Source organism: Polistes dominula, unplaced genomic scaffold, assembly GCF_049000335.1.
Source record: "Polistes dominula isolate Pdom_NZ unplaced genomic scaffold, Pdom_raw_medaka contig_77, whole genome shotgun sequence".
In the NCBI taxonomy this organism is placed as follows: domain Eukaryota; kingdom Metazoa; phylum Arthropoda; class Insecta; order Hymenoptera; family Vespidae; genus Polistes; species Polistes dominula.
The window spans coordinates 2,934,503-2,951,958 of record NW_028301152.1 but is presented as its reverse complement, the minus strand read 5'-3'; the positions used below and the strand labels follow the sequence as shown (position 1 = coordinate 2,951,958).

The 17,456-nt window shown below is 30.6% G+C and overlaps 1 protein-coding gene across 2 annotated transcripts in view; it reads left to right on the top strand.

Moving 5' to 3' along the window:
• LOC107064185 (tRNA dimethylallyltransferase) overlaps window positions 1–17,456 on the top strand; it is an 89,956-nt gene that overhangs the window by 20,842 nt on the left and 51,658 nt on the right. For both annotated transcript variants that reach the window (XR_016178402.1, XM_015316595.2), the window contains exons 2-3: window positions 9,210–9,347; window positions 11,289–11,695. Coding sequence is in view for 1 of the 2 variants with exons in the window: in XM_015316595.2 (XP_015172081.1) it covers window positions 9,210–9,347; window positions 11,289–11,695 (545 nt within the window). In the remaining variant the exon portion in view is untranslated. The remainder of the gene's footprint in view (window positions 1–9,209; window positions 9,348–11,288; window positions 11,696–17,456) is intronic.

Below are 17,456 nucleotides of genomic sequence, written 5' to 3'. Positions count from 1 at the left end.
TTGTTTTTTTTTTTTTTTTTTTTTAATGTAACTGTGTATATTTTTGTTTGCGATATTCTTATATAATGTGAAAAAAAAAACAAATAAAAACTATCTTCACGATCATATCATTCTAAACATATAATATTTATATTATGTATTTAAATATTCTTATAGACGTACGAGTTTTTTCTTGTTTATTTATTATTATAAAACATCAATCATATTTAATTTTTTTTTTTTCGAACATGGTTATTAAGCGATATTACGATTTAATCGAAAGCAAAAAGAAGAATTTGGAAGGGGAAATACATTGAAAATCTTAAAAGAACGAGTTGTAAGATTATAAATTGCTTTTTTTCGAGAGTTAGATCATCATTTCAAGTTTGGTAGAGCATAATGTACTTTCGATGAATATTAACACGTTGATGTACACTATTTTTTTTTTTTTCTTTAAAACTTCTTTAGAAACAATTTTTTCTTTTTAGTATTCTGTCGTTGAAGAAGTTAAATGTAATATAATAGTATTTATAATAGTAATTTAATACTAAATTAATATAAAATAAATCATAAAAATGTGACAGTTAGTTGGATCAACGTGTTAATAAATAAAATTGGACGTAAGATTGTAACGGGTCTTATAAAGATTCGCTAGAAAGAAACAAGAATCGGCTTTCCTTTGGATATCGTTGCTCCGGAAATCGCTGGATACACTTCGCAAGGCGTTCTTCGTAACATCTTGCGCGAGCTCGTTCCATTCCTTCGGCTAAATGTCCAGCGTTATTCGTGCCTAACATACTTATATCAACGTTTCCTGGTATAAGCTATTCTACCGTAAGAGTCTCTAACCAATTCTAATGCCTTAGCACCGATGAAGCCTCTCTACGCATAGCTATGCGTACCACCAAGTTTTCTACTGATTAAGCATTCAACGTGAATTTTTTTGGCTAATTTATTAGACCCCCTTCTCCTTTGTTCGTTTAACCTCGCTCATTCGGACTTTTGCCGAGTGAAACCGAAATGGTAAGCCGAATTAAGTAACTTTGGACTGAGAGAGACCCGAACGCTCCTAAATTTGACTTAATTTAAGTGCCGAGAATTCTAATCGATAGTTAGATACAAAAAGACTCGTCAGCTTAACCTCGCTTCGCCGGACGTTCGTCGAATGAAACCGAAATGGAAACCTGAATTTAGTAACTCTTATACTGGAAATCGAACGTTCACAAATTTGATTAAATTAAAATCCCGAGATTCGACTCGTTATTTCGATTTAAATCAATTTGTTAATCGTACAATTGATGTTTTTAATCATCATTTTCTATTTTCCCAAATATTCTTTCACAGATCTTACCGATGAGTGAACGTGTTAAAAGAAAATACGTCTAAAGATTTATCGTTTCTTCAAGAGAGATAAAAGCTTTCAGTTTCTATGAAATAAACACTTAACTTCTTTTATCGTTCGGTTTACTGTTACTTCTAATCAAGAAGGAGTTCACCGAGTGGAACGCTACTTCCAGCAGGAACGTTTCTTTTTAAATCTCTGCATCTTGCTAAATGTTACTCGCACTTTCTATTAATCACGTGCTTGATTTGTATCTCCTTTTATTTTCAGAAAATTAATTATACTCTTAACACTTCTAAAGCAACGATAATGTTATTCTAATCGGCAATCTTTAGTTTATTATCATATATTAGCATTAGTATTAATTAGTATTTAGATATTTTTTTCTTTACTACTCTTTCCCCCCCCCTTTTTTTTTATTATTATTTTGTGTATTCGACATTCGTACTTAATCGATAAAATAAATCGTTCGAGTTATGCTTTGTCTAGCGTAATGCCGCTTCTAATGATATAAGCAGGATAATCCTGGTATCATTATATCGTAAATCCTTGACGGAAAACGATTGGCATTGATGTATGTAACAAATGTCATCCGGACACGGTAACTTGCTAATCATAATCTATACTCTATCGTATTATGACCGATTAGAAAACATACGACGGAGTTGCTTGTTCGCGTGTGGAGGTCAGAAGATATCACGTAAAAAGAGGGGAGGGGGGAGAGGAAGAGATTAGAAGGAAGAAGTTGTACGATGTTTTCCGACAATATCCTAAGTCTTATAAATCATTTCTTTCAGCTATATTAAAGATTATTGATAATATTTAATATGGTATATAAATTGAAGACAGAATTGATATACAAAGTATCCCAAAAGTTATCTTATCGAACTAAAAAATTAACAATTATTTTCCAATGATATTTGGAATAGCGAAACCCTTTTTTAAACAATACTAATATATTAAAATGAAAATAAATATATTATAATTTTATTAATAAATATTGTCAGCTTCTTGGGTGATCGACCGTTTGTTATTTTTTTTTTTTATTATAGAAGATTACAGGACAGTTTATTATGTGTATCGATGTAAGATAGAAAAATCCTAGCATTGATCAAAAGTGTGCGTTTGTTCGTGTCCAGTTGGGATCAAGTAATTGACAGTCGAGAAAAGTATGGAAGATTCTACAGTTTGCTGTGTGTTTATGTATGTGTGAAATACGTAGTCATTTTGACGACGATGTGCATTTGTTTATAGAAGTGTGTATATATTAAGGGCCCAAATGGGAAATTACGGAAGTTGAATTCTTATAAAACGCGTGAAAGAATAAATGACTAAAGTTTTAGATTTTAAATTGTTTACAATATTGGTTTTTAATTTTGTTTTATTTCCTCGATATAAAAAGGTTCCTTTTCGGACGTATTATATGTAACTTTATTTCATTGTCTAATAATTTATTTTTCTTATTTTCATGAATTTTGTTCATTTGAAATCTCAATTATATGAAATTTTATAGACATAAAATGATTGAATAAAAATACAGTTTATCATTATTCGAAATCATAAATTTACTTTTATTAATTACTTGTCAGATATATAGTATTTTTTCTTCGTGCGAATAAACAAAGTTGAATGAACGTAGAAAATGACAGAGAAAGACATTCGATATTTTTCAATTTCTACAGTCCTATTATTTATTATTCCTTGCTGTAAGTTGAATCAAAACAAGTTAGAAGATATATAAGAGCGATTATTAAGTAGATTTAAGTAATGACGTTAAGCCAAAAAGAGATTACATTTTGCGTAATTGCCTCACCGATGTGCCGGTGGTTTTGATAATTGCTTCTTCTAACAGTGGGAGGTCTCCTTCACTCGGAGTTCCTTTAAGCGTTACAAATAAATCATCGTGCAGGATATTCTAAACGGGTGAACTTCCATCCTCTTTCATGGACCGTTAGAACAGCACGTTTCTCTATTTTATCTTTGATTGGACGGCTTGCCTTTCTTTTCCTAGTCGCCTAGTCCTTACTATTCTCTGTTCTCCTTTTCTTTCCTTTCACCTTTCCTCCCTCCCCGACCACACTTCCTCATCTTCTTCTTTTGCTTTTCTCTACATTACTCTCTGAGGCGACCTTGAGTCTGGGAAACGATTAGAGTCAAGCCTTCCTTCTCACCGTCTATTTTTAGTATCACGAATTAGGTCTCTCGCATAGTTTCGTACCGGCTTCTATCGTTCGGAATTTACGTATAATTACAAATTTTCTACGTGAAATGTCGGAATCGTATATAATGCAAATAATTATCTTTCTTCGTAATATTATTTATTTTTTTAACTGTAGAAACAGTAATGTATTTCGTCTATCTAACATTTATTCTTTATTATTTCATTAGAATGATTCAACGATTTATGGGTAACATTTGAACACGTTAATGAGAGAACCGATGTGTATCGATGCGAAATACATTTACAAGTTTTCTCAGGGAAAAAGGAACTTGGCGAAAGTTCGGTTATGACATTCGTTAAAAAAATGACTTCGTTAATTAATTATTTTTTAAACGACTATTTCGAAATATTTTCACACATATAGGCATAAGCATATCAGATATATACACACAGAGCTTATATATGGAAGTCTTTCGAGGGATACTTTATCGTTGGAAAGGAAAGTTAGTTGGTAAGGAAGGAAAGCTTTTCGATAGCCGTGAAACGATAATTCGCGAGTAAGAGAATCGTGGTTGAAATGGACTGCCTTGAGGTGATCGTCACGGAAGAGGGTCGACAACGTTCGCGTGCGTTTTCTTGAAAGTTAATATATTAGTTACGGGTGCGATAGTCCAACCACGACGACGACGACGACGACGACGACGACGACGACAACGACGACAACGACGACAGACAAACGTGTTAATAAATAACGTTCCTGACAGATCGGCTTACGGAATAGTGAAATATCGTAAGTCGATGATTAAATAAACTTATGCCATGCTCGAATGCTATTACACGAATGGGATAAGTTAGATACTTTTTTAGATCACTGACTTATTTATTAGATTGCCTTATCTTTTTCTCTCTCTTTTTCTCTCGTTATCTTTAACTATCGATTTTTCTTTTCGATTTTTGTTGTTGTTGTTATTTTTAAATCTCTCTTCTCTTCCTTTTGGAAATACAAGTTTTCATCTTACGGTCTGGAGACGCCGATTAAAATTTTGTCAACTTTTTTTTTCTTCCTTTAAGGGGTCTACCATAATTAGAATTTTCAAAAAATCGATTTTTTTTTTTTTTTTACATTTTTCGAAAGTATACATATTTACAAATATCATACTAAAATTTTATAAAGATCGAACCAGTGTAACTGTACTTTTTTGCGAGCTTTACCTTACTCCGCTCGGTTAGATACCGCGCGCTTTCTTGTTCACCGAAGAAGCTGCTATTTATCGTCCCTATTGTGGGGGTGGTTTCAGACAGAGAAAGAAATATATATATATATATACCTAACTGAAGATGATATAATATAGTTTATTAAATTATGATGATGTGATATTTCATAAATATTATCATAAAATCTCAACTGATAGCAACCCTCAGTATTCGTACTGTTCCGACTCTTGGTGCAAGTACAAGAAAGCTGTAAGAGACAAGACAGTTAAAAGTTTCAAACATCCTCCTGCTCTTGCAAGAGATGTTCAAGAAATTCTAAAACCATTCTACGAAGATTTAACAAAGCAAGAATTACTGACTTAATATTTATTAATATTTTTGTTAATATTTTTATTTTATCATTGTAAAAATCACACAATATCATTCGTCTTGCTAATTTATTATACAGTTTATGTATGTGTGTGTGTGTGTTTTTTTTTAATCAATTTATACCGTGCGATCGAACCATTTAAGGTAGGTAACGCTTTTGGATTTTGACTTTCACGAACTGAAGACTTTTTATTCACGATCAGGGAAAGTTTGTGCACGGTTTTCACAAGTTTGTCCTATCGCGATCGATAACTATGCAGAAACAAATGAAACAAACGATTCTGATTAAATTCATTAATTAATATATTTGATTAAAAATAAAATACGATAAGATAGATAAAGTGTTAAGGTTATACAACTAACTATTCTTAAGTGTTTGTTCAATTTGAGTATATTTTTAAGCATGTATATTTGATATACCTACAATAGATAAGACGAAGATGTAAATGAGAAAGTTATGGAAATGGTTAAGCTACGTGTCATAATGATTTATAATAGTATATATCTATCAAATTATCGATAAAAAAAAATGATAATATTCAATACCTCCTTTAACATGTCTAGATAAGTCAAAAGATCTGATACATTGGAATAAAATATCGTTCAGATAAATAATAGATCGATTGGGTGTAAAGTATAACGATATATATATATATATATACTACCAATTGGCAAACCTATCATTTCTATTGCGAAATTTTCTAATCCAATCTATAATGTATAATACTGATGTACAATGACGTCACAATTAGAAACGAATTCCCGGGCCTAGGCCGATGAGAAGAGGAGAAGTTTCTACATAGTGAAACGAAGTCGGGGACGTGTAAAGTAAAAGTCAAGGAACGGTTCTATTGTTGGAGATCGCTCGAGATCTTTCAACGTTGAGAGAGTACGAGCGACCCAGAGAGAATTCGGAGCGAGTGCGAGCCGGCTTCTCGTTGCGTTCCGTTAGCTGAACGAGTGCGCGAATATATATACACACACGCACACATATACATACATATATATATATGAGGTGAGCCAGCCAGTCGTATATACATACATACATACATACATACGTATAGTCGGTGGATGGAACAGGTTTTGAGAGAGGCTTTCGCTCCTCTCGCAGAAAAGGTGCCCTCAATGGTCTCACCGCCATCCTCTTCGATCTTTGCCACTTCTTCTATTCATTCACCGTTTTCACTCGACGTCTTATGATCGACGATGATCACCAAGATATCTTCGTCCTTGTGATAAATTTATCAAAAGCAACGTTACGTGTGGTATATAGCTAGTTCTGGACCTACTCTAAAGTTTCTTATTTAATATTTGATTTCTTTTGCTGAGATATACGTTTGGTTAGATTAATGTTGGCATGATCTATTAGAAATAGCTTGGCTATGTTGATGGAGAAAGACTGACATGATTAATTTTTTTTTCTTCTTTTTTTTTTTTTGTTTACCTATGTTAAGAATTTACTTATTTTAAACGAAAATTTATTATTTTATCTTGTATTTTCATTGTGCTTATAATAAATCCGACAAAAGTATGCATTATTTAAGATTAACATTTTTTTTTTAATAATTGTTACATTAAATAAGTATTGACACGAATTATTACAGATTTTTGCATTAGTAGTAAAAAAAAAAAAAAAGGCAATTGATATAACATACAATTACGATAAATTCGATAAAATGAATATTTTATTTCATTATATAATATTACATTCTTTTTATAGACGCTTAATGATAATATTACATAAATATTATTATTGATTAATAATCTGTCGTCGATAATTTATCTATGATATATACGTTTACGATTAAAAATAAAGATTTATGTAATCGATTATTAATTTTGTATATGAAAAGTTTCTTATGTCTCATATATAAGTAAAAATCTCTCTCTCTCTCTCTTATTTTCACCGTTTGGCGAACATACTTTGTAAAGAGATCCTGCGGATCGATTTAAGGTTCAATAGCGAACCGGTGGAATGCGGTCTCTCGAGTTCGGCGCGCGTGGAACGAGCTGGTCGCTCGTACTTCTTCTTCTTTTTCTTTCTTCTTCTTCTTCTTCTTCTTCTTCTTCCTCTTCTTCTTCTTCTTCCTCTTCTTCTTCTTCTTCTTCTTTGTATACCTTTACCGGCAGAAAATAAGAGTAACAGAGACTTATAGATGTGACTATATATAAAGGGTCGAAATTTCAGGTAAGGAAAATAAGAATAGTTTTGTTTTTGGGGGTTCAAACTGCGTTTGAGTTCATTCGCACGAAATCGTTTTCGTACTTTATTCTAGTCACAAAAGCTATGAAAAAGTATAAAGATCGAAGCGGAACGAAGGTTGAAGACCGCTTTAGAACGTCGGAAACCTGTTCAAAGATCGAAGACACGGCCGTTCCGGCTACATCTGGCGGCCGGATCGGAACGTTGAAAACCTGTTCCACACCGAGCTATGTCGTGTGTACGTAATGGAATGTTGAGTGTAAAGTCGAAATTCTCGTAATCGGAAACGTTCTTGGATTCTCGTTTATCCGTCTTAGTGATGCGCATCGAACTTGAACGGACGGAAGAGAAGGAAAGCTCTTCTTACCCTTTTTCTTTTTCCCCTCTTCTTCTTCTTCTTCTTCTTCTTCTTTTCTGATACATTTATGTTTTGCTTTTTTTCTATACCTTCGTAAACACCCGATCTGATGTTTTGATCCAAACGGAAAAATGTAATGTCGGAAATGAATGTTTCTTTTTTCTCATTTTTTATAATCAATTACTATTTATATTATACAGATTTTGGGCTATGTGGAAAATCTATGTGAAATATGTAAATGGGGGAGTCTATGTGAAAAGATTGAAATTACATTTTTTCGTACAAAGTTTCGTTCCTAAATATAAATCGTTGTTTAGGATTAATTTTTTCTTTTTTTTTTTAATGTTTTAGTATAATTTATTCATATTAACCTAATATCTAAGGTTTTCATTTGTTGTAAAGCTGTCGGATGTAGGGCTGTCGTTCAACATAGATGATATTTTAATAATGATAGAAATAGGTCCTCACTTTATTTGTATCTTGAGGCCATCGTCGCAAGATAAATATGATTGAGTGGAAAGATTTGACAGATGATTTATGATTCTATATACTGTCTTAGATAGATAAAAATATTTGTAATTGAAATAGTGATATTTAATACGATCTTTTTATTTACAAAAATCCAAATTATGTACATAAGATCGAGTTGGATACAATTATGTACGTAAGATGGTATGGACCAAATTCATATCAGAAAACTCTACCCTCTGTATTGATACAAGTGTTTATTTATTTTTGCACAGTCACTCGTAAGATTTCGAGATGTACGGTTCAAAGTTCTTTTACATTAATATTTTCTTAAACTTTAATAGTATCCAAAAATATACATATTATTATTTAGTATTAAATTTTGAAATTCAAACAGATTCAATTCAAACAGAGGTTGAAGTTATTCCAGAAATAACTATTTCAAATTGTTATATACCAATTTTGAATGAAGCTTTTACAAACGTCAATAAAAAGGTTTATAACTTGATGATTATAATCGTTCTCGTCTATATTTATTTTAATGTCGGTTCTTTAAAATCGATAGTATAATATAAAAATATTTTGGTTCTCTTAACCATACCGAAAACTCAAATCAACATAATAAGTATTTTCAACCCCTAGTTATGAATATAATCAAGTACCGAAGAAACCAAAATAAAAAAACAAGAGCAGACAAATATGAACTAAAGAGAGTTTCCATAAAAATAATGATAATAATAATAATAATAATCTTGAATTTTTCATTAAAACAAACGAGTTCGTTTTATCTACTTTCCATTGATTTCGATTTCATTATTTTGTTGATTATTATCATCACCAATTTAGCTTTTTGAAAACTCATAACTATATCGGATGTTTCGGTTAATTAGGTGATTTATCGAAACGGCCTTAACTCACTCATTCGCTGTCTTACACGTCGAAGGCGCACGCGCGTAACCTAATTAATAAAATTTACGCGGTAAGTAGCGAGGAGAAAATGAGATAGTAGTAATGTATATTATATATACCTTTATATCCTTCTATCCATAATATTTTCTACCCTCCGTCATTATCTTTTCAATTACGATAATCTAGACTTCATGTTAATCTGCAGGTGTATAAGTATCTGGATATCGTTACCGCCAAGGTGACCAAGGAAGAAAGGCAAATGGCGGTTCATCACATGCTGGACGTCGTTGATCCTCTCACCTATTTTTCCGTCATCGATTTCAGGGACAAGGCGCTACCAATTGTAATGAATTTATATTATCACATTATTTCTTATATTTTATTTTTATCCTTAAGATTAAGCAAAGCTTTAGATAATTAATTTGTTTTTCTTATTAATCTTTTTAACAATACGATCGCACGTCTACAAAATTTTGTTTTCTTAACCACTCGTTTTTTACCCGCTTGTATGGCATCGTAGATAAACTTATCTGAACGAAGCCGAGTTCTTTTTATTTATTTTTTTTGCAGTAGTAGCAGCAGCAGCAATCGTTTTATGAAAGACCTTGATATTTTTGCACCAATAAATTAGCCATGGTCTTTCTTGATGAAATACATAGCAATGACATAATCATTATTTTTTTATTTGTTATAAGTATTATTTATTTTTGATTTAAATAAGCTATTTAAATTATCGTATTGAAATAAATTATATCGTTAAAAGTAGACTGAAAATATTAAAGATTAATTATGTATGCTATTTTACAAATGAATTAACAATTTTAACCCTTTATGAGCCGAATTTTTATGATAAATAAAAGAACATTGTTGGAACTCAAAATCATCGATTATTAACTTATATATGCAAATGAAAAAAAAAATTTCCGGTTTAAACAATTTCATTACAATAAATTAAATATGTTACTTTCAGGTAACAACGGCCCATAAGGTCTTTCTTCACTTCTGCCTAGAAAAACTTAAGCATGAAATTCTACGAAGCAGTTTTCACTTGAAGTCAAATATAAATGTATTTTCTACTTTGAACATTTTATTTTCGGAATTTTTTTACAACCCGGTTTTTGTGCAGCGTCCTCTTTTGTCCGAAAAAAATTGGCCAATGTGCTACTTCATTTTTTAATGTAAGTACAGTACTTGGTCTTTTTTTATATTTTTTTGTAATTGTTTATCTACATTGGTGAAAACAGGACCTTCTTTTCTTTTTTTACGTATTCCTTGGTACTTCTAATATAAACAGGATGCAATTTTCATTTTAAATATCAATAATTTATATTGATTCTTGAGACTTATAGAATGCAATGAACAATCTCATTTATATAACAGCCAAGCTTTACACCACCGGTGTAAACTAAGTAAATATCTATGTTTTTCGTAAAAATCTATCCTTCTGGTATCTTTGAATCTTTTCCGCAAACAAAACTGATAAAAATGGTCAGGAATTGTTTGCTGCAACAAATTCCTCAACTTCTTCCACTATTCGATGATTGTTCAAACATTCGATACAAGTTTTATCCTAAATATACAGAAGATTCCTTTATGGGCCACTGTTACTTCAAAGTAACAGAACTTTATTATAAAAAAAAAAGAAGTAATAAAATGATATTTGAATTAAAAAAAAAATAAGTTTTTATAGATATTCAAACACAGAACTACTATATAGATAATTTTTTATTCGGTAAATATCGACAGAAATAAAAATAAAATAAAAAAAAGGTTTTGCTTGCTTTTACTGCTGACAGTTTATACAACATTTAGTTTGTTATTTTATGTTGATTATACTAGCGCAACTATCATGAATATGGTTCTAGTTGTTTCGGAGACATTATAAAATTTATTTGGTAAAATTTCGTAAAAAGAAATATGTTACCTGCAAGTAACATTGGCTCATAGAGGGTTAATAACTTGACAGATGTAGTAAAACTAATCATTAATTCATTCCTTGTATTAATCAACATTTTAATTAACTTTATTTTCCATATTTTTTACGATTAATACATTGAGTGCGGTGTCCCAATTTTGATATATTTTCAAAAAGATGATCACCAAGAGACAATCAGTATGCTTGAATGGAAAGTTTACTGTCAGTCTCTGGAGACTGACACATAGCACTCAACGTGTTAAAAGAGACGTAGCTTTGTTTTGTTTTGTTTTTTTTTTATAATTGAGTGTTTCGATTATTACACTTATTAAATAGATTACGAATCAATTTTTCTTTCGATCGATATAGGTGGAGAATTTAATATCAAATAAGAAGATCCCGATTATCGTCGGTGGTACGAATTATTACATAGAGTCATTACTTTGGAAAATACTTGTACCGAATTTGAAGGAGAAAAAGGATCAAGAGAGTAAGATTTTAAGTGACAATGACAGCAATAATGAAGATAGTGATGGCAACACTCAGCCAATGTTGGAAATAAGCAAATCGAAAGACGAATCTTCGTCTGAAAAGATCGACAGAAGGATGAGTACAAGTGAGGAGACGAAGGAGGAGACGAAGGAGGAGACGAAAGAGGAAACGAGAGTGGAGGAGATGAACAAGCAGACGAACGAGGTACTATATCGTAGATTGGTCGAAATTGATCCGGAAATGGCGCGAAGACTTCATCCTAATAATAGAAGGAAGATTATAAGGTGAGTGACATTTCGGTCTACTTCGTGTAACATCGTTTTTATCGATATTTCTTTCGAGTAGGTACATAGTTCACAGATCGACGTAAATATGGTTAAACAAAATTAGAGCTAAATGTATTAGTATTGATAATGACAAGAAAAATTCTTGTAATCTCTTAATTATCTTTTTTCCAACGTTTTGAAAAAATAACTTAAAGTAAATATTCTTTTTTTCTGTTTTCTTTTTTTTTCCCCCATTCGATTTGAACTTCACTTCGATAGCCAAGATTATGTAATGATTTTTTTTTTAACTGCGTCTTTTTTTTATTTTATTATTATTTTTTTTTTTACGTAAAGTGAAGAAGCCACGTGCGAGAATTTATAATATCGATATGTAAGAAATATATGTGTTTACTGGATTGATAACATACTCTGAGACACTTGAATTTCTATTATTTACATCTCGGTGATAGTAATGTCTCTGCTATTCGATTTTTATGAAAACTTCATAAATAAATGTACATTTCGTATTGTTCATTATATTAAAATGTAAAATCTTATTTTTTATTCAATTATTTGTTATTCTATCTATTTTGTTTCTTTTTTTAAATTATCGAAAATAATTTATTACGGTAGAATATTATTTTACTTCGATCGTTGTTCAACGTTTGAAGTAATACGTATTTTGTTATTTGTTAATTTATAACATTATTACGACGATTGAAAGAGGAATTGATCTATTTATTACGAAATTATCGTAATTAACAAAATAAATCGAGTATTGTCCTTGATATAGAAAAGTAGGGCCTGTGAACTGGTTAATTCCATGCCCTATTGTTCCACCTATTTGAATAATTAATCGGACGATTTCTATTGTGAAAGAAAACTTGTATCCAATAGAACTATAAGCTTATATTAACGATATCGAAGTCATTGCGTTTCTACATATCTTTAAATATTTATAGTTTCGAATCGGCTGTTAAATCAAGTATGAAAATAGACCAGATGAAATAGCAATAATTTGATCCTCAAAATATATTCTTTATATGCATATGTATGCATTAATATAGTTCAATTGCATGATTTTTCGATCAAAATGTATTGTTAAATACCTCGAACGACGAATTTACTTTAATTTTCTTATCGATTTCAAATCTACTCTAAATTTTTGGAGGATAATGATAACAGAACAAGTTAAACAATTGTATCAATCGAACCAGTCAATCTCCAATCAATACAGACAACGCATCTTATCTTTTCATAATATTTTATTGTAGTTCTTATTGAAATCGTTTTTTTTTTCATTCGTAAGCTTATCTCGAGATATCTATTTGAACGATCAAACTCGTAGACGAATTATTAGCAAATATCTGTTATCTCTCGTTTATAGATTAGTAGATTTTTACGTTAGATCGAGTATAGAAACGTTCCTACTATATATTATATGTGACTATTCTCGTTTGTCGAATAAAAAGATTTTTCATGGACTAATAATTCTTTTATTCGATAAACTACTTTGATATATGTATATACTTATTTACATGTCTTCTTCGTGCATGTTTGGTAAATGAACATAAACGTCATTAAATGGGCGAAAGTATCTTTCGTGTAATAGTCTCTCGCACGATCACACGTAAGATGCATGCTTCTTGATAACCATCGTGCTTTACGATAATGATCGACCATGGCCGAAGTGTCGAACTTCTCCTTCGATATACATTCGTAACGGGATAGAAACGAGGTCGATTATTTTATTTTACTCTTGGGAAACGTACCAATTTTGCGATTCATCTGCAGGCTAAGTTTCGAATTATACGATATAGAGAACGTGCGGATTAATTGTCGACTGTCGGCAGTCGGTAAATATCGCTTTCTTCTTATCTAAGTATATACGTGTTTCATATTCGATATTTGATAGACTCTAGATAGACATAATTGATACATCACGATAATGTTACGTTTTATTATAATAGAAACTTTCTTATTTCCTCGAAAGCTTAGAAAATATATTAGGTTGGCAACTAAGTCATTGCGGATTTTGTTTTACACCTAATTGTTTTTTGATCTTGAGCAAAGATCAGAAATTGAATGTACGTGGCATTACGACACTGCTTGACCGATAGCAAAAGGCCATCAACAACAAATGGACAACAAATATATATATATATATATATATTTCGTAATTATTTTATTCTGTTTGTATATTCATTTTACATCAACGAAGTAGATACTTGCATTATTTGTAAAATAGATTTTTGTGTTTTAAATTTACGTATACGTGTATATATGTAGGAGAGTTTTAAGTGTAGAAGAATAAACATAGATAAGCGGGTAGGCGACGAAAGAATAAAGGACAAAGGAACTGATAGTCGAAATAAAGAAAGACGGTGTGTGTGGTCTGTTCTTTGTAAGTTGTGTAAGTTAGTGATATCAATGCTATGTATATTGCATCGAATCGGACGTTGGGAAAATTCGAGAACGATGCGGATGGATATAAAGGGACGGGGATTGAATCGAAGGGCTGTTAGTAGATCAGTGGTAGTCCGTAGTAAGTCACAGTTGTATTAGAAATCGTCATCAGTCGTTATTAAGTTGCAAGAGTGCAGTTGCTTATCTCAATTGTTATCTTTGAAAGATTGTGAAGCTACTATTGTACTTTTTCTAATACCTATTGTAAATATATCTTATTAGTAGGATTAAACTGGGTGTATGTACACCTCGCACCTCTAACCTAAAACAAAAATCCCTACATATATATATATATATATATTGAAGTAGTTTCGTTAGGTGAAATAATGTATAAAATATTATATATTTATTATATATCTATGTTAAAAATGTTGTTATTGTTGTTGTTTTCGTTATTACGAAACGTATTTAAAATATTACCTTACAAATGTGTACAAGCAGCTTTCTTTTAAATTGAAAAGATAAAATAAGAGAGCAAATGAAAGAGTAACTCTTCCGAATTTGATCGATGAAAGTTTTTAAGTAAAATCGATTGTGGTGATGCTCGACGCTAACCAATTAGGCCGTCGAGAGGAAGAAGCCGATCGTTGCATTTCGACGTGGGCCACGCGCTTTCACAATACGATTTTGTGGTTTCCTTATGCAGCTGACTTCTCCAGGTTATATATATTCACGTGCACCGAAGGTAGTAGGAGCTTTTTATTCTCGTCTTGTATAATAGAAGAGATGTCGACCGAGTCGAAGAATAATCAATAGTCTCGACTAAACTTGGTATAGGTCATGAAAAAGATCCTTCCGTGTAAACGAGAAAGCGAAAGGACTAGGCAGCCAGCTGCGAGAACCTTTTCTTCTTTTATTAGTATTTCCTTCTTCATTCTTATTTCTACATATGTATATGTGTATATATATATGTACACACACATAAACTTTTGTTCGACAGATGTATACTAAAGCTTCGTTTCTTTTCTATATATTATGAAAAATGCGCTCTATTACAGTTGCTTCTAATTTTATCTTCACTTCGATCATCGTACAAGAAAATGTTACAATTGTTAAAGAAATTTTTTTTTTTTTTTTCTGAATATTTTCTTCTCTTTTTTCTTCTTCTATTCTTCGTAAGATAAATCTGTTTTTTTTTGCCTGCCTGTCGTTCTATTCTTCACGGCCCGTTGCGATTTTGTAAAAATTCTAGAATAGATCGCTAGTGAAATGTTTTGCGATATTTTAGAACATTTTTCTTTTTCTTTTATACACGCAAAGATACAAATTATGATAGATTATTGCGTTTTACAAGAATTGGATAGTTTAAACTATTATATAATAGAAGAGAGTGAAAAATCGTGTGGATAAATGTTTCTTTTCAGACGATCGTCCACGAAATGGTGCAATGTCGTGCATAATATTCGCGTGAGTACGCGATTAATATACTTTTTTGCGCTTTTTCCGCCCAAGATATGTAACAAATAATTTATTATCACGAGTAAATGGTTTGCATAAATACCATTCTTTTATTATAAAAAGTTTAGAGAAATCAACGAATATTTCTTATATTTTCATATTGTTGATATTTCTTTGCGTATTTCAACCCTTTGTGCTTTACGAACTTTTTTCTTATATATTAGATCGATTAATAATTCCATGCTATTTTGATTGTTTATTTGCTTAAAAAAAAAACCGCATGGAATTGTTAATCAACCTAATAGATAAATATACAAGTTTTATATAGTTATATAAAAAATAATAAAAATTATCTAATAAATTATTTAATTTGATTTATAAGTATTATTTTAATATACGTTTATTAAATATGGTCAGTCATTGGAATATTCGTAGCCGTTTCTACTATAAATTTAAAATAATTGATATTTGCTTGTAATGCAAAATTTTTATACATTTAAAGTTAATTTTAAGATTATTTACATATAGACATTTTGACATTTTAATTCAGGATACCCCCTTTAAGTCGATTATATAATTAATATACGTCAAACTTCGAATTAAACGTATTTCTACGTCGCATATTGAACGATAAATTCTAACTATAGCGAATTATTATTTTTGCACATATCAAATGACGATAGATTTATTTAGATATATGACTATTTAAGTACGTAAAATACGAATAAAATAGGTACTTTCCAATATATAATAAATTTTTCTTGAAACGAATAAAGTTTCGAATTTTAAGCACGAACTTTTTCACCGCTAAGTGTACCTTCTTTTATCGTACGTACATATGTACGTATGTATGTACATACAAACTGTATGTACGGAAGGTAATTTCATTCGTGGTTTGTAAACGAGTGTCGATATACTCAGGAAGAATGAAAAAATACATTACTTGAGTTGCTTTCACCACGATGGAAACGCAAAGTCATAACGTTAGCCTCGCCTCGCCCAGTTCATAAAAAATAATGCGTTAAAAGATGTGCATTATCAACAGCAAAACAAAAACTTGGCTGACTGTCAAGACGTAAAAATATTTGTAAGCTCTTTTACAAGATGACTTTTAAAATTGATCGAATATATTCAAGCGACTTGCTAAATGTATAATTAATAATGATGAGTTATTACATATGTATAAATAGTTATACATTAAATGTAACAACCCATTTGGTATGGAATAGGTGTTAATTAGAAAGATTTATATATAAATATCAATGCAAGTAAGTATAAGTTATTTTAAGTTACAAAGATGGAAAGCTATTTTAAAGGAACTAGATTATGTTTATTAATATCGATGTTAATTGTTATTGATGGAGGTTTGAGGGATGAAGACGTACAGGTGACATATAAACTTTTATAATTCGTAATCTTAATCTTTTCCATTTCTTTGTCATTTTTATTTGGTTATTTGTTTCCTTTGTTTTAGTTTTTTAAATAAATCTTTTATTTTTATATTTTCATTTTAGTTGATCACGTTAATCAATTCGATAAACCTTGTCAGGTAAATATTTCAATGGTGGACAGTGTTAAGGGAATTTTTATGGTCATTAATCTTCGAGAATATATTGAGCACCCAATGGCATCAATTTGTTTTATTAATTTTTCTTTTTGACTTTTGAAATAATTACATTTACGAAAAGTTATATTTTCATTTTATTTTTATGAAAGTTTTTAAATTCTTCTCCTATAAAGTAATTCATCCTTGGAATCTAAATACTTATTCAGAAGAAAGAACTTTTTGATAGATCTAATATAATATTCATTCGTTTTTTCATCGTCTGATTTTAGTAATATTTTACAATTGCGTGTAACAAAAAACCTAGAAAATAATGGAAGTTCATTGGTAGTCATAAATCATGGAGGAATT